The sequence below is a fragment of the Equus przewalskii genome, chromosome 21, assembly GCF_037783145.1.
Source record: "Equus przewalskii isolate Varuska chromosome 21, EquPr2, whole genome shotgun sequence".
NCBI classification, from domain to species: Eukaryota; Metazoa; Chordata; class Mammalia; order Perissodactyla; family Equidae; genus Equus; species Equus przewalskii.
Genome location: NC_091851.1, coordinates 39,444,638 through 39,465,908, shown reverse-complemented (window position 1 = coordinate 39,465,908; position 21,271 = coordinate 39,444,638). Strand labels below are relative to the sequence as shown.

Genomic DNA, 21,271 nt, shown 5'->3' with positions numbered 1-21,271 from the left:
TGCGCTCCCTCGATGAACACGCCTTTGTCGCATGTAGGGCCGGACTACAAAGCCCAGAATGCCTCGCCCCTCCCTGATCAATGAGGGCTTATTTAAATGATCTCTGAGGTCTTGGACCCAGGCCAATCAGCTGTCAGGGCTCATGATAAATCGCAATGCATTATTGATAATAATAATTACTGGGACATGCGCGTTCCGGCCGAAGGGGGGTAAATTTCCCAACTCCAGGAATTTGTGGCGGAGTGGGCAAATAACCGCGGCTCTCCCGGCGCCCCGATGCTCGCACCATGTCGAGGCGCAAGCAGGCGAAACCCCAACACATCAACTCGGAGGAGGACCAGGGCGAGCAGCAGCCGCAGCAGCCGGCCCGGGAGTTTGCAGATGCGGCCCCAGCGGCGCCGGCGGCGGGGGAGCCGGGTGAGTGGGGCTGGGGGCGCACGCCCGGGGCGGGCAGTTTCCCGGACGTTCGCGGGACCCTCGAAGGCGCGGGCTTCGGGGAGCTAGCGGCTTCCAGCGCAGATTCTGGAACCGAGATCAGGGGACTCAGTTCCAGAGAAGGGAGGCAGCCTCATTCCACCCCCCGCCCTTGTTAATTTTACACTTTTATCGCTTCGCTTCCCCTCTCGTGTAAGTTTCACCCCCAGGGCTCTCCCCTCTTATTGTAAAATTGACCCCCACCCGCTCCTCTGTCCCTCTCATTCCTGAAAGGTTCCCTTCTCCTTGTCCTGAGCCCCTCTCTTAATTGGTTCCACACCCCTCTCTAGTAACCTCCCCCCACTTGTAAGTTAGGTTCCCCTCCTCCCTCCCTGGCGCCGCTTTTAAAAGAAAGACCCCGGGGGTCCCCACTCTTTCGCTCACCCCTCGGGGGCTTTTCTAGGAGGCTGGACAAGGAGCGCACCCCTGGAAGACCCCCCGGGGGAGGGCGAGCTGTTGCACGCGCCCCTCCCGGGCCAAGCGGGGGGAGGGGGCGCGACCTCTCCCCACCCCCGGGAGCTGGGGTGCGGGCCACCCGCGCTGCGGAGGGCATTGGAGGGCCTGAAGAGGTGGGAGAGAAGGGCACAGGATTTCCCTTTTAAAATTTCTTTTTTGGTTTTCGCTTTTTCTTCCTGGGCTACGCCGCCTGCCGATCTTCGCCCTAACCTTTCGGGGCCTGACCTCCAGCCATCTTTGATTTCCGACTTCCTAAAAATAACTGCGGCGAGCCGGAGGGGTGCGGGCCCCCAGCGGCTGGGGTCGCGGGCGCACGGCAGCCCCGCGGGGTGCACCGGCCTGGCGTTTTGCGTGGCTTTTCTGGGGCGCACGGCTTTCCAAAGGCGCGCCCCGGGGGCGAGAGGGGAGAGGTCGGGCCAGGGCTGGGCGGTCGCGGCCAGGGCGAGCTCCGAGGCTGACCCGGCCCACGCTTCCGCGGCGAGTGTCTCCGGGGTCGGGAGGAGTTCGGGACCCCAGGCGGGCCGGGAGCGGCGGGGCAAACTCCCTCTTCCTCACTTAACCGAGGTTTTAGGAGCGAGTCGATTTCCCACCATCTCCCCCCGTCCCGGCCCGCCAAATTGTCGCCTGATAAGTTTTTAGCGTCCGTGTGGGGGGAGGGGGCGTCTTTAGCTTTCTTTTGGGCTTTATGGGGTCGCTTCCCGTCCACTCCCCGCCTGCCTTCTAATAGCTCAGCCACTGAGGAGGGTGTGCGCGGCTAGCCCAGACACTCCGACCCACAACTCCGATGGGAAGACTTTGGCTCCAGTATCCTGCCCTTTTTTTCGGGAAGGGAATGTAACAAATTTCCCCAAATTTATAGTAGGTTAATGTAAATCCCTATTTTCCCCCAAGGAACATTTTTCCAGGCCAAATTAAAGAGATCGGCTTGACTGAGTGTGCGGCTGTGCGTTTTCGGGGCGTCTGATGGTCAGGGCAGCGCGCACCCGAGCTCCCAGGAGGACGGACTCTCTTTGTGCCGTGGGGGGTGGGGGGAGCATGGAGAGGCTTCGTCGCCTGGCCCACCTGGAACAAAAGGGTTAACCCTCCGCCCGCCCGCTTCCTCCCGAGAGGAGGGGCGAACTCCTGGCTCTGACCCCTCCCCTGGTCCTGCTCTGACCTCCCCTTCCCCCTTCATTTTGGGTGGGCGCACACCAGTGGGGCTTTTAGGGGTGGTTGGCACCTTTAGCGGGGAGCTTGTTACAGGGGCCTTCCTGAATTATCGCTGGCTGGCGTTTGCAATTAGTTAGCCCGAGCTAGGCTAGGATCTCTGGCCTGGCTGTGCGCCCCCTCCACGATTGAGGAGGGGGTGGGTTCGCTAGGGATCGCTTGGGTTGGAGCGGACAGCCGCGTTGCGCGCGGGCGCCCCCTGGAGGCCCAGCCTGGTGCCGCGCCCTTTGCTGAGAGGCGGGTCCTCTCGCAGGTACCGGCTCACACCTGACGGGTGGGACGGGTTCCGGAGCGGAATGCACAGCGCGGGCCTGGGCCGAGGATGGGCGCCCCTGGGGCCTCCAGCCAGTTGTTTGTGCGTTCTCTGGTGGCTGTGCCTGGTGTACTTTGCCAAGTCTTTGGAATTCTTGAATAGAGTTCCTCAATCCTAGAATGTTTGCAGAATCCCCAGTTCCCAACATGGGCCAGAAGGTAGTTTTCCCGAGCAGTACGTTTTAGTGACTACCTGTTACATTTGAGCAGCGTGAATTTATATGCATATATACATATATATATATAATCTGGATATGAATAATCTTTTTTTAAGTCAATATTGGGCTGGTCTTATTTTACAAAGTCAATCTCAGACCCGCTTGTAAAGAATGCCGTTTTTGAGGGAGGAAAATGAAGTCCGGCAATCAATTAGCAGATCAAAAAATCTGCAGGTGGTCAGGGGGCTCACGCTACATACAGGAAAATTAGCATTTTCTCAAAAGAGTTTCAAACGCCTTTTGTGCTAAACTGGATTACAACCATCAACGATTAAGATTCCCCAGTTTCAAATAACTGCCTAGCCCCAGTTTCTAAACCGAAATGACCTACACTGGCTGTAAGGATTCTGAGAATAGGGCCCCAGGAAGCTCCCATTTTAAGTGAGGGAGAGGGGAATCTCGTTGATAGAAGCGTTAGTCCATCTTGCAGGCTGACTTTCTGTGTTTTGATCTGAGTTTAGGAAAGAGAGGGGCTACAGCTTGCCCACAGCCCCTTTTGTTCCGTTAAAAATAAATTGCACAAGTCCGTGGTCCTTGGTCCTTCAGGCCTCTGCCACCTTCCTCCCCGGTGGGGAGTTGGGGAGCCATCTTGCAGGCAGGAGGAAGAATTAGCACTTCCTCTTTTTAAATGAAGTCAGGCTTTTTGTAAAGGTTTAGAGGAAGATGTGCGCTCCAATCTGGTTGTATGACTTTCAGCAGTGTAACCTTGAGACCCACTGGATTTCCCTGAGCTTTTGGCTTCTTCCTCTATACTGTGGTGATAAAGCTTATCTCGTTTAGATAATTTCAACTAGGGAAGGCCCACTGTGTGCTGGGAGAGTGATCAGAAGTAGTTTCATTCACAATAAGGTCGATTTCGTTTTTGTTTACTTACTGTGTCGAGATGGTGCTGAGCCATCAGTGGGGGTGATTCTGCAGTTTTTATCTGCAGCCTACTGTGCGCCAGACACCAGGCTAGGGGCCTCCAGTATGCGATCTTTACTTCTCATTTTTACTCGCTTTGGAGTAAACTGCGGCTCCAGGTTGAAATGGCTTCTTCTGTCTGAGTTTTAGCCTTACTCTGAATTGGGGCGGTGGGGGGGGCGGTGGGCTGTGTTTATCACAGTCTTAGAGGAATTGCTTATGGGATGGGATGTTCTGTCGGTTCCTTCGATGAGGGAGCCATGGTGAGTGTTTGGCTGATGGAGTTTGGTGCTCTCTCCTCCCTTGTAATTTTCTGAGATGCTGGTCCCTGCGAAGCAGTGTGCCTTTGGTGGACCTTACTACCTGGGAACAATGATGGGGAAGCCAGTTCCAGAAGTTCTCTTTTCATCACCCTTCACCTATTGTACTTTTGTTTATTTAAAAGAGCATCTAAACAATTTGAAAAGCCTCTAAGTCCAGGTGAGAACTGCGTCTCCAGTCACCGTGGTTCATTTTTTTCAAGTAAATTTCGTGTCCGTGTCAGGCTCTGTTCCAGGAGACTCTGGAGAAAGGCAGCAAAGCCCCTGCCTGCATGGAGTTTACGAATTTGCTTAAAAGATGAGCTCCAATTGAGGCAGAATGGGACTGTCTCTAACGTAAATAGTCGAGCTCACACACCTTAGTAGCTAGCTAAGGTGATTCTTTAAGCTGGCTGCTTTCATGATTTCACTCTTTTTTTTCCTTTTCAGTAGAGTCCCTGAATTTTGATCCAAGACTTTTGGAACAATTTTTTTTAGCTCTTAATGAAGTAGAAACTTAATTATAGCTCTGATGTACCACCTGCAAATTGAGTTAAAGGCTTGTTACTTCAGTGTTTCTCGAATTGCTGAATTCCGATGTAAAATTAAACTGAAGGGCACTTTGTTTCACCTAGTTCAATACTTAAGGACTTCTCAGTTTCCTTTTATTTTTGGTAAGCAGTTATCCCGCGGGTGGAGGGAGGGTGGAAGACGTTGTGTACTTTGGATAATCTACTCATTGTAGTTCTTTTAATATAGGAATGGGAAAAAAAGATAAGCTTGGGGCGTAAGACTTTTCTTAAGCTTATACAGGTTTTATTTTTTAAGCATTTTCGAGTCTCCAGAATTTGATTGGCTTCTAGCAGATGAGCTTTTCTTCCTATACAATAGTAAGAGTATTTTCTATCCGTTTGGCAGTGATTGAATCTAAGACCCCTGCTGGGTTTACTGCATTCTTCCAACTTATTGGATAACTAGATGCTGAGAGATAACATTCCTAAAATTCGGAGTGGGGGTGGGGTGGAAGGATGGAAGAGCTGGTTGCTGTGTAATCCCTCTGAACTTTGCTTTTTCCTTTCAGGAAGGGTTAACTTAAGCATACCCAGCAATTGTTCATAACAGAGTCCTCTTACTCTTCGGCAAATACGGTTTCAGTATTTGCCAATGGTGGTCTGGATGTAGAAGTACTTTTTACTGCGCGAGCAAACAGAGCTCCTGCTGTTTTAAGACTCAAGTGGGATGTTGCCCGAATTGCTTGGAGGCTACAGAAGAGGCAAGCCTGTGTATACAGTGAAGGCCGAGCTGGTATTCAGGTTGTAAATCACTCTTGTGAACTGTTGGATCCTTCTAGAGCAGAGGAGCTTAACCTTTTTTGTGCCATAGAACCCCGTCTCAACAGAATGTATTTAAAGGCATAAAATAAAATACGTACGTAGAATTCCAAGGAAATAAATTGTATTGAAATATAGTGACCAAAACTGGAAACATTTATGAGATAGTAACATGTGCTCCTTTATGACCACAATAAAGAAGATCCAGCAGTCAGTCAGGTCACCACCAGAGTTTTCCAGGAACGCAGCAGCATTAATACCACATGAAGATACCTGCTTTCTGTTGATGACAGATCACAGGTTCTGTAGGGACCACTGTGGTATGGTTCCTTACATTCATAAGTGAAAGAAATGTTAAATTTTAGTTCAGGTTAGCGAAAATCAAGAAATTATTTTTCCCATCTAATTTCCTGGATCCCAGTTTAAGAATGCCTCTTTTAAAGATTTTTTTTTTCTCCTTTTTCTCCCCAAAGCCCCCCGGTACATAGCTGTATATTTTTAGTTGTGGGTCCTTCTAGTTGTGGTATGTGGGACGCCACCCCAACGTGGCCTGAGAGCGGTGCCATGTCCGCGCCCAGGATCCGAACTGGGGAAACCCTGGGCCGCTGAAGCGGAGCGGGCAAACCTAACCACTCTGCCCGCTGGCCGTGGTGAATGCCTTTTAGAACCTGCATTTTAAAACAGTGAGGGAATATTGTCCCCAAGGGGGTGAAAATTGTTTGGGGGAGGGGGACAAAAACATTTATTGGTATTAGAGTGGTTTGTGGCCACAGTGCAGAAACAGACAGGCAGTATATTTGTGATATTAAGATTTCATGGGGGGGTGATTAGGAAAAACTGCTTTAAGAGCTTCCAGAGAGGGGTGTTTTGAGCAACTGCTCTAGAAGAAACAATGAAAAATTGGGCAATTTTAGTCTCCTTAAAGAGTATTTAAGAATACAATCTCTGCTCTTGTATTCTTTAACTAGCAATATGTCACCTTGAATCACTTCATTATTTCTGAGCCTCAGTTTCTGCATTTGCAAATTGGGCAGATAAATGAGATATGGTCTAAGAGTCTCAGGTGCGTGTTTTGTTGTTTGTGGAGAATGGTGATGGATTTGCTTTAGCCCTTAAAAAGTGAAATGGGCATTTTTGTGTGGGCTTTCTTAGAGATTTCCAGAAGCGGCTAAGACAAAGGATGGAAGCATCCTTATTAAAAAGAAACCGTGGTACAAAATGTATATATCTACACTTAGAAAGTTTCTTCACACACTCCAAGAGCTAGAGACCAACACAGTTTCTCTTATTTCAGAAGTTTTCCATGTACGTATTTATATCTTTATCTGCAAATGCAAAATGGGAGCACGTTATATAGACATCCTGTTCTCTACCCTTTTTTTCTCCTCTTGAAATAAATCTCGGGTAGTTGTCCTATAGAGCAGCGCATGTAAAGGATCTATTTTTGTAGGCTGCAAACTAGTCATCTTTTTTCTGTACTTTAATTTATTTAACCAGAGCCTTACTGGTGGATGGATAAGTGCATCCATTTTTGTTTTTGCTGTTTGTTAATTCGAGAACTGTATCCTTATATTACAGAAAGTAAGTTCCTAACAAAGGAGTTGCTGGGTCAAAGGAGGGTTGCGCTAAAGCTGTGATGTTGCCTGATGGCCGGCTGAGGAAGCTCTGTTTCTCTATTTATATGCGCCTACCAACAGTGTGTATTTCCTTCCCAAGAGAAACTTGTTAAAAAGTTAAAAGTTCTGCTTCTTAAAGTTCTTGACACATAATTGCCAGAATTGCTTTTCCAGAAAGATTGTGCCACTTAACACCCCCACAGGCGCTGCATTTCAAGTCTTGGGAAAGTATACGGAGGGAGAGAGAGATAGTATCGTTCAGTATGGGAATTGGAGGAGAGAGAGATAGTATCGTTCAGTATGGGAATTGGCGAGTGTTTTTAACTTGATTGTTGCAATATGACTGTTTGGGTGTGGTGTTGGGGCCCTAAGGAAGGACCTACCTACCTGTTGAACTCCACCTGGACATAGCGGGGTGCACTGTGTCCAAACTTTTTAGACGACTTCTGGACATCCCAGAAAGACGGTAACGTGTTCTAGTCCATCCCGCTAATCACACCCCCCCAGCCCCCCCGCCGACCTGACCCCTCAGGCTTTGCTGTCCCCCCCTGGGGATTCTGTGAGAGGGAAGATAGTTACAGTCTCAACAGAAGAAACATATTATGAAAGGAAGTGTAAGAACAAACAGTTCGGATGGAGGCTCTGGGCACTGCATGCCTGAGTTTTAATGTTGGTGTTGTGTGTATTACCTTGGGCAAGTTAATGTCCTGTGCCTCAGTTTCCCCCTCTGTTAAATGTAATAGTCCCTACCATATACAGTTGTTAATAACATATAAATTGTTTCGAATACACCTGGCACATAAGTGGTCACAAGTTATCTATGACTAATTTTTAATTGTGTTGCCTTGTGCAAGTCACATTACTTCAGTTTGTTTTTCTCATCTGTAAATAGGACTGATATTTAATAGTATAGTGAGAGGGGGGGATATCTAGAGAGCCTCGTCTGAACTACAGGAAGCTCTCTGGCTCGTCTTCTCACCACCCTGTCCCTTGCCCCAGCCTTGCACATGGTGAGATGTGTTAAATGCGTGAGGCGGTACATGACTGTTGGCGTCGTCTTCTCAGCAGTCTTCATTGCCCAGCTAACTATATAAGCCATTAGAACTATGGTCGTGTGTCATTTAACAATGGGGCATGTTCTGAGAAATGCTTTTGTTCGGGTGTTTCATCGTTGTGCAACATCGTGGAGCATGCCTACACAAACCTAGGTGGTGTAGCCTGCTCCACCCCTAGGCTCTATGGTACCGATCTCATGGGACCACTGACACATTTGTGGTCCGTTCTTGATTGAATTGTCGTTATACAGTGCACAACTGTAGAAGAGGTGGGAAAACTAGTGTTCACTGAACACATACAGTGTCTGCACTTTCCCCAGATCCTAGGATGGTGCAGGGCACAGACCCTCCACAAACGGGTTAAGTTAATCACTTCACTTAACCCAGGTGCTTACCTTAGGAGGTGCTCACGATTATGCATGTCTAATAGAAATTCTGAGGGGTGAACTCCCTGTATCCAGCCTGTGTTAAGAGGTGGCCTCTGGCTTGCCCCTCATCTCTTTCCTTCCCTCTGGCAGGCGAGACCTGCTGATGGCTCTTGTCTCGTTCTCCTGGCCCACCCCAACCTGCATACACCTGACAAATCTTCCTATTTTTACCTAGTCTGAAATTAGTAAAGATTAAGTCAGTTTACTAAGGCCATGTTCTGTAAATTTAAAAGAACGACTTTTTGAAAATCTGATGAAACCTGTGGATCTCAAGAGCAATAGACTTTGTTTCAAGATCAGCCCCTCTGCCGAACTGTCGACAGGCTCCTCAGTCAAAAACCCGTGGTTTGAGGAAGTGTGATCACCCAAGAAGTTGAGAGGCAAAATATGTTAGTTTACTTTAAAAAGTAATAATTTATTTTATTTTTTTTCTCCCCAAATCCCCCTGGTACCTAGATGCATATTTTTAGTTGTGGGTCCTTCTAGTTGTGGCATGTGGGGTGCCGCCTCAGCGTGGCCTGATGAGCAGTGCCATGTCTGCGCCCAGGACCTGAACTGGTGAAACCCTGGGCCACCGCAGCAGAGCGTGCGAACTTAACCACTTGGCCACGGGGCCGGCACCCTAAAAAGTAGTAATTTATTGAAGAGTGGTGTGGATTCTTCCTGCCCTTTCCCCGATGCAATTGTACATTTCAGGCAGGTTTTGTTTTAAACAAAAATGATCACATTTTACATACCGTCTGCAGCCTATTTCTTTTGCCTAACTTCTGTCTCCATGTCAGGGCATATGGGAATTCTGTGTCATTTTTGCACTGTGGGTACACCAAAATTTAGTCTTTGGAGGCTAAAGACATTTCGGTGAAAAGTACCCTTCTTCCTGCTTAGATCTTTGTACACATGCGCAGGTGTCTCTGTAGTTTGGGTCTGAACACTTGGAGTTGCTGGATCTGAGGTGGACCTATGTGACTTCTCAGCGGTGGGGGGTACATATAATGATAGGATAGCCGGGAAATGAGGAAAGTAAAGGAGCTTAAAGAGGCTCTCCTCCCGCCTGGCTGCTTATTGCCAGAGCCCAGGCTTCTGGCTAAAGCACGTCCCGAGACAAGAATTTTAATGTGCGGGCAAGCACTAACCGGGCAGGGCATAGGACCCAGTTCCAAAAGGAATCTGTGGACCCATCATTTTTGGGAATGTAGCCGCTGTTTGATTTCATGTAACAGTAGGAGAAGTTGCAAATGGAAGCGGAGGAACGGACTCCATCCTTCCCACCCCTCCTTCCGTTCTCGGGCTTCTCTCTTTATATAAGGGCTTATTAACTCTTTTAATGTCCTAACCGTCAAGACATTTCTCTAGGTTTTTCATAATCTGGAGGGCCAGTGAAGTTTTTTTCTATAGTCATGCCTTTCTTGGATATGCAATGTTTCCTTTCTTCTGATGTGTTTCTCATATGTGAAAATAGTCCTAGGAATATCGGCTTGGCCTTCCCGTCTGAACTCACCCAGTGTACTGTTCTCCACATTTTAAGTAAATTTAGCGCTACCATCGTAAGTGTTGGTGCCTTTAAACTTTGCTCGTTTCGGGTGGGAAGCTGCACTCCTTATGTTGCCTGAATGCGTGATTCACTGCAATTTCGCTTTTGATGGGCCCGGGACAGAGATGGGCGCAACCATGACTTCAGCGGGTTCACACCTCATCTTTTTTGATTGTGTGAAATCCGTTTGCCTCTGTAAGCTAGCTTTGAGTGGGGTGCAGAGCTCCAAGGGGACTGTTTTAATAAATTATGTGAGTTTCCTGGGGCTGCTGTAACAAGTGGCCACAAAATGGATGGCTTCAAACAACAGACATTTATTCTCATGGTTCTGGAGGCCAGATCTCTGAGATTCAGGTGTGAGCTGGTTTCTCGGAGGTTCTGAGGGAGAGTTTGTTCCAGGCCTTCTTCCTACCTTCTCTTGGCTTCCAGCTGCCTAATTTCTTCACGCGTTCTCATCCTCTGTCTCATCGTCCTTTCCTTTCTCTTTAAAGACACCAGGCGTTGGGTTTGGTACCCTCCCTAGTTAGATTTGCAAAGATTCTCCTCCAAATGCAGGTCGCATGCCCAGGTGCCTGGGGTGAGGACGTGGACGTATTTTAGGGGATGTAACCACTACCTAAGTGGTTGGTTTGTACAGACCTTCGACGCCTGGTCCCTTACGCAATCTTCTGCCTGTTGGCACACAGCTCACGAAGACTTGTTGTATCATGAGTTGTTGTGGTTTTTCCCCAGAAATTGCCCCAGATCCCTTCTTGAGTAGAATTCTTAGCTTTCTCTTTCTTGCTGCAGGTGCTCCAATGAACCACCCAGGGAATGGCGATGACGTGAGTGGGGACGGAGTGACGATGAAGAGGCTTCGTCGGGAAGACACTCACATCTGTGAGAAGTGCTGTGCGGAGTTCTTCAGCTTCTCTGAGTTCTTAGAACATAAGAAAAATTGCACTAAAAATCCACCTGTCCTCATCATGAATGACAGTGAGGGGCCGGTGCCTTCAGAAGACTTCTCTGGGGCTGTGCTGAGCCACCAGCCGCACAGTCCGAGCAGTAAGGATGGTCACCGGGAGGATGCCGGCAGCTCAGGGGACGGGAAGGAGAAGCCGGGGGCAGAGCCCGTCATGTACCTAAAGACGGAGACCGCTGTGCCACCCACTCCCCAGGACATAAGCTATTTACCCAAAGGCAAAGTGGCCAACACTAACGTCACTCTTCAAGCACTACGGGGCACCAAGGTGGCGGTGAATCAGCGGAGTGCGGATGCTCTGCCAGCCCCCTTGCCTGGTGCCAACAGCATCCCGTGGGTCCTCGAGCAGATCTTGTGTCTGCAGCAGCAGCAGCTACAGCAGATCCAGCTCACCGAACAGATCCGCATTCAGGTGAACATGTGGGCTTCCCACGCCCTCCACTCCGGCGTGGCGGGAGCTGATACCCTGAAGACACTGGGCAGCCACATGTCCCAGCAGGTTTCGGCCGCTGTGGCTCTGCTCAGCCAGAAGGCTGGAAGCCAAGGTCTGTCTCTGGATGCCTTGAAACAAGCCAAGCTACCTCACACAAACATCCCTTCCACCACCAGCTCCGTGTCCCCAGGGCTGACACCCTTCGCCCTGAAGCCAGATGGGACCAGGGTGCTCCCGAACGTCATGTCACGCCTCCCGGGTGCCCTGCTACCTCAGGCCCCAGGCTCTGTGCTCTTCCAGAGCCCCTTCTCCACGGTGGCGTTAGACCCATCCAAGAAAGGGAAAGGGAAGCCACCGAGCATCTCCCCAGTGGATGTCAAACCCAAAGACGAGGCCATCCTCTACAAGCACAAGTGTAAGTACTGTAGCAAGGTTTTTGGGACTGATAGCTCCTTGCAGATCCACCTCCGTTCCCATACTGGAGAGAGACCCTTCGTGTGCTCTGTCTGTGGCCACCGGTTCACCACCAAGGGCAACCTCAAGGTGCACTTTCATCGACATCCCCAGGTGAAGGCAAACCCCCAGCTGTTTGCCGAGTTCCACGACAAAATGGCGGCAGGCAATGGCCTTCCCTATGCACTCTCTGTACCTGTCCCTGTAGATGAATCGAGTCTCTCTTTAGACAGCAAACCTGTCCTGGTAACAGGGACCCCCAATGTAGGGCTACCTCAGAATCTCTCTTCGGGGACTAACCCCAAGGACCTCATGGGTGGCCCACTGCCCAACGACCTGCAGCCTGGGCCTTCTCCGGAAAGTGAGGATGGATCCATACTCTCTGGGGTGGGGCCAAACCATAATTCCCTGAGGGTTGGTGGCTTCCAAGGGAGTGGGACACCCGAGCCAGGGTCAGAGACTCTGAAATTGCAGCAACTGGTGGAGAACATCGACAAGGCCACCACCGACCCCAATGAATGTCTCATTTGCCACCGTGTCTTAAGCTGCCAAAGCTCCCTCAAAATGCATTACCGCACCCACACTGGGGAGAGACCCTTCCAGTGTAAGATCTGTGGTCGAGCCTTCTCCACCAAAGGCAACTTGAAGACACACCTCGGGGTTCACCGAACCAACACATCCATAAAGACGCAGCATTCGTGCCCCATCTGCCAGAAGAAGTTTACCAACGCAGTCATGTTGCAGCAGCATATTCGGATGCACATGGGTGGGCAGATTCCCAACACACCCCTGCCGGAGAATCCCTGTGATTTTACAGGTCCCGAGCCAATGATGGTCAGTGAGAATGGCAGTACAGGTGCCGTCTGCCATGATGATGTTGTCGAAAGCATCGATGTAGATGAAGTTGGCCCCCAGGATGCCCCCAGTAGCTCCTCAAAGGTCCCCATGCCTCTTCCCAACGTCCACTCGGCATCACCTACTCTAGGGTTCACCATGATGGCGTCCCTAGATGCCCCAGGGAAAGTGGGTCCTGCTCCTCTTGTCCTTCAGCGACAGAGCAGCAGAGAAAACGGTTCAGTGGAGAGTGATGGCTTGACCAACGACTCGTCGTCCTCCGTGATGGGAGACCAGGAATATCAGAGCCGAAGTCCAGACGTCCTGGAGACCACGTCCTTCCAGGCACTCTCCCCGGCCAATAGCCAAGCAGAAAGTATCAAGTCCAAGTCTCCTGATGCTGGCGGCAAAGCAGACGGCTCCGAGAGCGGCCGCCCTGAGATGGAAGGTGATAGAGTTTTGGATTTAACTTATGTCCAGTTTGGGCACAAGGTCATCCAAGAGGAACCTGGGTTGAACTTTACAGACGGAGAGTATGATGTATGCAAAGCAGCTCCTCTTTAGGGCAATTAGTCTGTACTTGTGGGTAGAGGGAAATAATAACCACCTCTGTCCTGGTACTGACATGCTTTTATTTATGATGGTTAATTGTATTGGATATGGACAGCATAGTTTCTTGTTGATTTTTATTTTTGTGTTTGAGCCCCATGGGGACATATGGGTAATCTTAAGTAAATGCTCCATTAAAAGAATATTTGAGAAAGTGGGTTTTGACCACTGAGATAAGCCGTAGTTCCTTGATTCTGAGGTCCCATTCCCTATGTAAGTTTCACAAATTAATAACTCTTGAGGGAGAAAAAGAATCTAACCCATTTGAAATGTACATATAAATTGTGGGGTGCCTCTTGAGGTCCTTCATAGTAAAATGGGGTAACAGCTGCCTGGTAGAATCAAAGAAAGATGGCGTCTGGGCCAACTTTAAAGATAACTTCTTATGCAGAAAGTTGAGCTTGAATTGCAGGGGCTTATGTGCTGCCCATACTTTTACACCAAAATGGTAAATTTTCCTTAAGTGTTTGAGTCATTGTTCTCTGTGCAGGAAAACAAGTCAAAGGAAAGCTGCTTCCAGGGTGTGAATTTCCAGATAGCCATTTCCAGGCACTAGACAGTGGGCAATTGTTGCAGAGTGAATGAGTGTGAGATGATAAAGGTTTGGGATTTCTTTTCTCTGTCTACTAGGTCGGAGCAGTCTCCCATCACCCTTTATCCGAGCCCAGCCAACCTATGTCAAAGTTGAAGTTCCTGGTACGTTTGTTGGACCTGCGACCATGTCCCCAGGCGTGACACCTTTGTTAGCGGCGCAGCCACGCCGACAGGCCAAGCAGCACGGGTGCACGCGATGCGGGAAGAACTTCTCGTCTGCCAGCGCTCTTCAGATTCACGAGCGGACGCACACTGGGGAGAAGCCTTTCGTGTGTAACATATGTGCACGAGCTTTTACCACTAAAGGCAACTTGAAGGTGCGTTTCCTTCTGGTTTCTGCAGGGGTGGGGCTCAGTGTTCAGCAGCCTCTCTTTACTGCTGTTACCCATCCGTGATGAATTCTCCCGTTAAGACCAAATGGGATATTACAGTCATCCCACAACTGCCTCTTGAAATATTCTTTAAAAAGAAGTATATTTTCTCACCTTGCAAGCTCTCTGAAACTGGGATGCTTCTCGCTTTCAGTGTCTGTAATTGGTGATGTTTTTTTCTAATCTTAGCGGCACACAAAGTAATGATGTGTTTTTACAAGTGATGCTGTGAGGGAGGGAGCAGAACACGTGGTCTACCGTGTGCTCCTGTCTCTTAGCGGAAAGTCCAGCGTGAGTGGTTTTCCGTCCAGTACTGGGGGACACGGTGATTTCCTGGAACAACAGTGAAGTAGATGTATGAAAGCAAATCTGGAGAGGTAGATGATGTTTGTCACGTGTGTACTGTGGTCTTAAGTCGTTTATGGATTTGCGCATGCTTCCAGACTTGACCACCCTGTGCATTGGTTTTTGTTTTCCTAGCCTGCTAGGTTGAAATAAATCCATGAGTTACAGACAGTACCACTGGGGTTAAAAAGAAGAAAGCCTGCAGGTTATGAGCCGTGCTGTTAAAACTGAGCCTGGGTCCTTCTGGAGAATGGCCTATGTTGTCATGATGAGTTGGTCTATCTAAAACTTTACTGGGGACATGGGGAGGACACTCTCCCATGTAAGGATGGAGAGTGGCCTGGGGGAGAAGCCAGGAAGGGAATGGGGGACCCAGGTTTTCCTCCTGGCCTTGCCTTCAGCTTGCACAGGCGTGTTTCTCTGGCTGTCTCTCCTTCTCCAGTGAGTAGACTCAGACGAATTCTTTGTAGCTAGAATAAAGGTTGAAACTTCATCTGAAAGTTGACCCAGGAGACTATGCGTCCTTTTAAAAATTAAAAGTACTTATTGCAAAAACAACCTGTATAGAATATAATTTATGTATTATATATACTAGATAGATAAAGAATATATTTTTAGTCTAGTTGGCAAAACCACCAGAAGAGGAACATGAAATAACTTAATCTCTAATACTGACTAGAATACAAAGCCTGAATGAGTTCCCAGGCCCTGGCATCAGCCTGGGGAAGGTGTGGAGCTGCTGTCGCTGCACAAGTGGCTTTGGGCAGGTGGCTCCCTGAGCCTCGGTTTCCCAGGCATAGGGGTAATGTAGTCATGACAACTTCAGATTTGTCCTGGAGGTTAAATGAGTTATATTAGTAAAGTGTTTCAAATTACACCTGGAGCATCTTAACAGCGTCTTATAGTGATTAAGAGCAAGTCACTTCTGAGCCTGGTGGGACGATAGCTAGTGACTTCTAAGGATGTCAGTGAAGATGAAATGGGAATGCCTGAGACACCTGGGACCTACCACATTCTTCAGCTCTCTTTAAAGAAGCTGAAAGGAATTTGAAAACTCACGAGCCAGACCAGACCAGTAATTGCAGAAAGGAGGCCTGCTTGGAGAACCAATAGGTAACAGGATCTCTTTCCTCATCAGAAGAGGCCTTGCCTTGCCTGCCACCTGAGATTAAATCGCATTCATTCCCCACCACGGCCTTCTATGACCTTCCCGACAACGCATAGTTTCCTCTGTAGCAATGATTGCCATTGTTGATGTGCTGGGCACGTAGGATTTCAGCTCCGTCAGGGCAGGGTCCGTTTTGTTCAAAAAGTACATTTTAACTCAAATTTTTATTCAAGTAATTGTAGATCCACACGCAGTGAGATGTCACACAGATCCGTACACACTTGACCCAATTTCCCCCCGTGGTAGAATTTTGCAAAACTGTAGTATAATAATAACACAACCAGGATATTGACATTGCTGCAATCTACTGGTCTTCTTCAGATTTTTCCTGTTTCGCTTGTGCTTAGTGTGCGTATGTGTTAAGTTCTGTACAATTGCATTACCTGCGTAGGTTTGTGTATTAACAGATTTCAACCCCAGCACTGGAAACAATGCCTGGTACACAGTAGGTTCGCAGAACTGCTCATGTGAACAGTGGGATGGGGACAAACTGGAGTGTATATTCCAACCTTGATTGCCCTTACTTGCCTCTGGGCCAGATCATCTGATTTGTTTTTTCCTCCCAAGAGAACCGATACCTGGATTTTTTAATATATGAAATCTGATTCTTAACTTATGTTAAAACACTGTTTGGGTAGAACCAAGCCCACATGCAGACTGACTGTGGCTTGCCAACATGCAGTCAAACCTATGTTTTGCTGGAAACCTCTCTGTCCCTTTTCCTGTAGGTCCACTATATGACGCACGGGGCCAGCAATAGCTCTGCACGCCGGGGGAGGAAGCTGGCCATCGAGAACACCATGGCTCTCTTAGGAACGGAGGGAAAGAGAGTCCCCGAGATGTTTCCCAAGGAAATCCTGGCCCCTTCGGTGAATGTGGACCCTGTCGTGTGGAACCAGTACACCACCATGCTCAATGGCGGTCTGGCCATGAAGACCAACGAGATCTCCGTGATCCAGAGCGGTGGCATTCCTACCCTCCCGGTTTCCCTGGGGGCCAGCTCCATCGCGAATAACAACGCTATCTCCAAGATGGATGGCTCCCAGTCAGCTCTCAGCGCCGAAGTAGAGAAACCAGGGGCTGCCGACAGTGTTCCCAAGCACCAGTTCCCTCACTTCCTGGAGGAAAACAAGATCGCAGTCAGCTAAGGAGAACCCACGTGGAAGGAGAAATACAGACAGTGACCTCTAGAACTGTACCTTTTTTGTTGTTTTTTAAGAACCCATCTTCTCCTGTTTGTTATCTTACGGATGTGCAAATGATGTTTACAGTTGTGACCACAACCTCAGGCAAGTCCTACAATCATGATGCTATGCTGCTTTGCAAAAGAAAACAAAAAACAAAAACAAAAAAAAGAAAAATTGAAAAAAAGAAAAAAAAATTAACACTAAAACAAATACAGACTAGTGTTTGGTTTTTGTTTGTTTTTTTTTAAATTCTGGAAAGAAGCGGGTCTTGCAAAGTAGCTTTGTTACTTGCGACAAATTGTATACATAAAACCTTTGTGTAACCTGGAGTAACTGTTTCCAAAGACCGGCGTCTGTTTCAAGTGGGAACTTACTGAACCACAATGGAAAAGACAACTGTTTGAGTCTAATGGGAGGGGGAGGGGTGCTATATACTCTTGTAGTGACTGTATGCCGGTCAATGGACAAGATCTGTCATCTATTTTGGGACCTGTTTTCTATCCCCAGCCCCTCACATCCATCCTTTTTTTTTTCTTTTCTTTTTTGAATGTACTTTAAAAAAACAAAACAAAAAAACCCCTAAGGTTGTAGAAATTACTAAATTCCTTCAACCTTGGAACCTTAAGTAGGATGCCCTCAAGGGACTGATTTTAGTCCTTAGGGAGTCAATTGTGTGTGCTGCTTATTTAAATACAGTTCCCTTGGCGCCCCAGGAGTGCCAAGGTACTTCCCTGTGCTTTTCCAGATGCCGCCTCCTTCCTGAACCCGGGGGAGGTGGGCAGCGGAGCAGGGAATCTCAGGTGACTGACTTTAGCTCGCCAGTGCCTACTTTATCGATCGAAGAACTGGGTTTTCCTTCTTGAAGAAACTCCTGGAAGGGCGTGTTTCTTATAGGTTCACATACTGATTTTTACAAACATTGCCTTGGTGCGACTTATGCCAAGTAATGATGAAGATTTTTTTCCCCCTGAGTATTGCATGAAGGCTACGAAGTTGGAACAGGCAAGTCCTGGATGTGAAAGCTTTAATTTATCTACCTCATTTATTTTTTATTTTTGTAGCCATAGTCTCTATTTTCCTATTTTATGACCGCTGAAGTGTTTCTAGCCTCTGTCTTAAACCTAAGAGTTGATTGATGTATTGGTGGGAGCAGCTGGATGATGCGATTCTTTTTTTTTAACCCCCTTTTTGTATATGTAATATTAAGCAAACAACGAAACGTTGCTCTAACAATTTAACAAGGGAGGAGAAAGAAAGACCCGGATTTCGGGGTGGAGAAGTCTTTCCCCCTCTATGTGGAAAAGTAGATCAAGACTGTTAGCGAAAGTTTGTCTTCAGTTATTGCACCTGATTTTAGGATCCAAAAAAATATTTTGTTTTTGCCAAATTGTGCCTTTCCTTCTGGAATTGTAAGTGAACACAAGAATAGTACATGTTTACACTGTGAAGTGGATATTGTTACAGACAACACACCAGAGGCTTTCTCACTGTTAAGCTAATAATGTCTTGTGAATGTATGATCTACGGAGAAACCCCTGTAGTTTTACCTGCTGATGCTGTCTGTCTGTTGGAGAATAAATTTTGGATGTTTTTTTTGCCCCATCAGTTGTGTATGTAAGTTTTTCTGTAGTTTCTACTCTAAACCTGAGAAGCCTTACTTGACAGTCATTTCCAGCTGCCTTGTGACCTTCCAGGTGCTGGAATCCAAGATACTCATCTGCTTCCATCCATGCTTGACTCTCTGCTCAAGCACACAGACCCTTACGTGCTGGTTGGTCTCTCTCCTTAAGGCGTAAAAGTTTCGCTAGCATAATCTCATTCTGGAGAACTTTCCTGTGTGTGTGCTTGTGATCATAGAAGGCTTGTCATACCCTAGATTACCCCACATCTCGACCTGCCCTAACCTGGTACAAGTCACTGGGCAGAGAGAGTATTTTCTACCATCTCTGACACACAGACTGCTTAGGGCCGAGAGTCAGGTGGGAGATGGCGTTTAATTCCCAGGGAAGATTAGAGAAGGTGGTAGGACACAAGGGCCAGACCAGGTGAACGTCCTGCTAGTGAAGCCTCCTCTTGCTGACCTTTTGCTGTGTTTGTCCTTGTGAACCCAATGCCAGAACCAGCCGCAGGCCCAGGAGAGTCTTCAGGGATGGGGATGCCATAGCATCCTGGACTGGATTCTCTTGACATCCAGGAAAGGGCTGGGAGTTGTTCTTATGGGTCTTTGCCCTGACGTGAGCTGTGTGTGTCAACTTCCTTTGCGGGTGGATCCCCCTCTGCTAAGGTTTGCGTTGTCTTTCGGCCTCAGCTCGTTTAAATTTAGGGCTAGGCAGCCACCCTGTTGACTCTGAGAGAAAGGTTAACCCACTCCAGATAACAAATGGAAATACCTAATTTAACCTAACGTGCGCTGGTCCTAAGTAACTACAATTCTCACCCTTTCTCTCACTTGGTACTAACTTAGAGTTAAGTTTTAATGTCTTCCCAGAGGCAAACGTATGAGAATTCTTTTACTTAAGTGAAACATGATGTGTTTCCCCCCCAGCATATTTTAGACATCTTTCCAAAAAAAGCCCCTTTCTGGCTAATCTTTTAAAATATCTACAGAAACACAAAAATGTTCAATCAGCTATTGCTAGACAGTATTCGTGTTTTCCGCAGATTTTTTTATGAAATAATTTCAGTCATCTTTGTGACATGAGTTTTTCTTGCACTTGAATTGACACCAGGGTGAAGTCCTACTTGGGGTATCTCTAGGACAAAGATTATGAATGCGTGTTTGCAGTTCTTTCCGCAAGTGTGTACTCTGTGTGTGTGTATGGGTGTGTACGCCTGTTTTCTCAGCCCTGATCTCTGAAGTCAATTCTTGAAGAGCGCACTGCAGTGTGAGCACACCACCATAGTATAGTGGACCCTCTGAAGGGAGCCCAGAAGCTGAGCAATGCAGCTGCCGCAGACTTTCTCTTTTTTCTTTTTTTTAAACTTTTTAGTAGGATTATGATAGTTTACAACCTTGTGAAAATTTCAGTTGTACATTATTGTTAAACATGTTGTAGGTGCACCACCTCACCCTTTGTGCCCTCCCTCCACCCCCCCTTTCTCCTGGTAACCACCAATCAGTTCTCTTTGTCTATATGTTTAACTTCCACCTATGAGTGGAGTCATACAGAGTTCGTCTTTCTCTGTCTGGCTTATTCCACTTAACATAATACCCTCAAGGTCCATCCCTGTTGTTGTGAATGGGACGACTTTGTCCTTTTTATGGCTGAGTAGTATTCCATTGTATATACATCATATCTTCTTTGTCCAATCATCAGTTGATGGGTACTTAGGTTGCTTCCACGTCATGGCTATTGTAAATAATGCAGCAATGAACATAGGGGTGCATGGGACTTTTGGAATTGCTGATTTCAAGTTCTTTGGATAGATACCCAGTAGTGGGATGGCTGGGTGACAAGGTATTTCAGAACTTTCTCTTTTACTGGAGACCTGCCTGCCTTCCTGCGTCTTCCTCAATGGCTTCTGTGTATTCAAAACTCTGATATTTGATAGACGATTTAAGGGAATCTCAAAGTCTTGACTTTAAGAATAAACTGCTGGTTATATGTCAGTAAAACAGGGGAGGGGGGACCTTCCACCTTTTCCCCTGGCTGGCTGCCTTTACTTGGGCCCCCAGAACCTGTTTAAAGGCAAGTGTTCAGGGTAAGGAATTGTTGCTTCACACGGGGTAAGTGCATTTGCAGGGGGCGCCTGGAGAAAGCCCAGGGTGGCCCCCCTGCAGAGGGAGAAGTTAGGCCTTTTTGCCAGGCAGCACTTGCCCCAGAGCCGTCGAGAATAGGATGGGGGTGTGGGAATGGGTGTTTGGTTCAGTTCCGTCTGACCTCTGGGGATGGGTGTTTGGTTCAGGTACGTCTGACCTCGCCAGGTTGAGCCCGATGACGCGTTAGCTAAACTGCAGCATGAAGGAAGATGTGGGATTCTCTGCACGTCTCCAGGAAGCCCTTCAGGAGAGTTTCAAAGGCAACTCACAGCACCGTGCCCTGTTCACAACTCAGCAGATGGCTTGAGCCAAACAGGAAAGTTGGCACATGTTGGCATGTGTAAAGTCTAGAAACAAAATTAGTGAGGAGTTAGGTGAAACAGGTACGTTTCAAATCTGGGGAAAGGAGACGTTCACGATGAAGTATCTGGCTCTTCATTTGGGAAAGAGGTGCCAGCTCAACGCTTTGGCCGGGTGCCCCAGGGCAAGAGGATTAATGGAACCTCAGATACCTCATCTGCAAAATGGGGACAATGCTTGATTTGTAGGATAAGGATGAGGTTACACAAGACCAGGAAAACACTTAATCTGGGACAGTATGGATTCAATATGGTAGCCATCACCATTTCTCCTGTTTGGTTCACAAAATCTACACCATCCTACTTAGGCAGGACTCATTTGTCCCAACTCTGATCAGGTGGATTCCCTTGGTTCAATCTGTTGAGTT

General features: G+C 47.8%; 1 protein-coding gene across 2 annotated transcripts; it reads left to right on the top strand.

Annotated features, from left to right (window-relative positions):
• Window positions 1-20: 20 nt before the first annotated feature.
• On the top strand, window positions 21-18,386 carry SALL4 (spalt like transcription factor 4). Of its 2 annotated transcripts, none has more exons than XM_070589480.1 (4): window positions 21-417; window positions 10,619-11,638; window positions 13,750-14,030; window positions 16,326-18,386. In XM_070589480.1, the coding sequence occupies exons 1-4, from the start codon at window positions 288-290 to the stop codon at window positions 16,743-16,745; spliced, it is 1,851 nt and encodes a 616-aa protein (XP_070445581.1). In that variant the 5' UTR covers window positions 21-287; the 3' UTR covers window positions 16,746-18,386. The 2 variants fall into 2 exon arrangements, with proteins under 2 accessions (XP_070445581.1, XP_070445580.1); XM_070589479.1 differs by having other exon boundaries at window positions 27-417; window positions 10,619-12,958.
• The last annotated feature ends 2,885 nt before the right edge of the window (window positions 18,387-21,271 follow it).

Bases quoted from the DNA above. Each gene is read 5' to 3' on its own strand.
- SALL4 (XM_070589479.1), top strand. From the start codon at position 288: ATGTCGAGGCGCAAGCAGGCGAAACCCCAACACATCAACTCGGAGGAG. The intron at 12,959-13,749 runs GTGATAGAGTTT...TCTGTCTACTAG, and splicing joins CGGCCGCCCTGAGATGGAAG to GTCGGAGCAGTCTCCCATCA. The intron at 14,031-16,325 runs GTGCGTTTCCTT...CTTTTCCTGTAG, and splicing joins CCACTAAAGGCAACTTGAAG to GTCCACTATATGACGCACGG.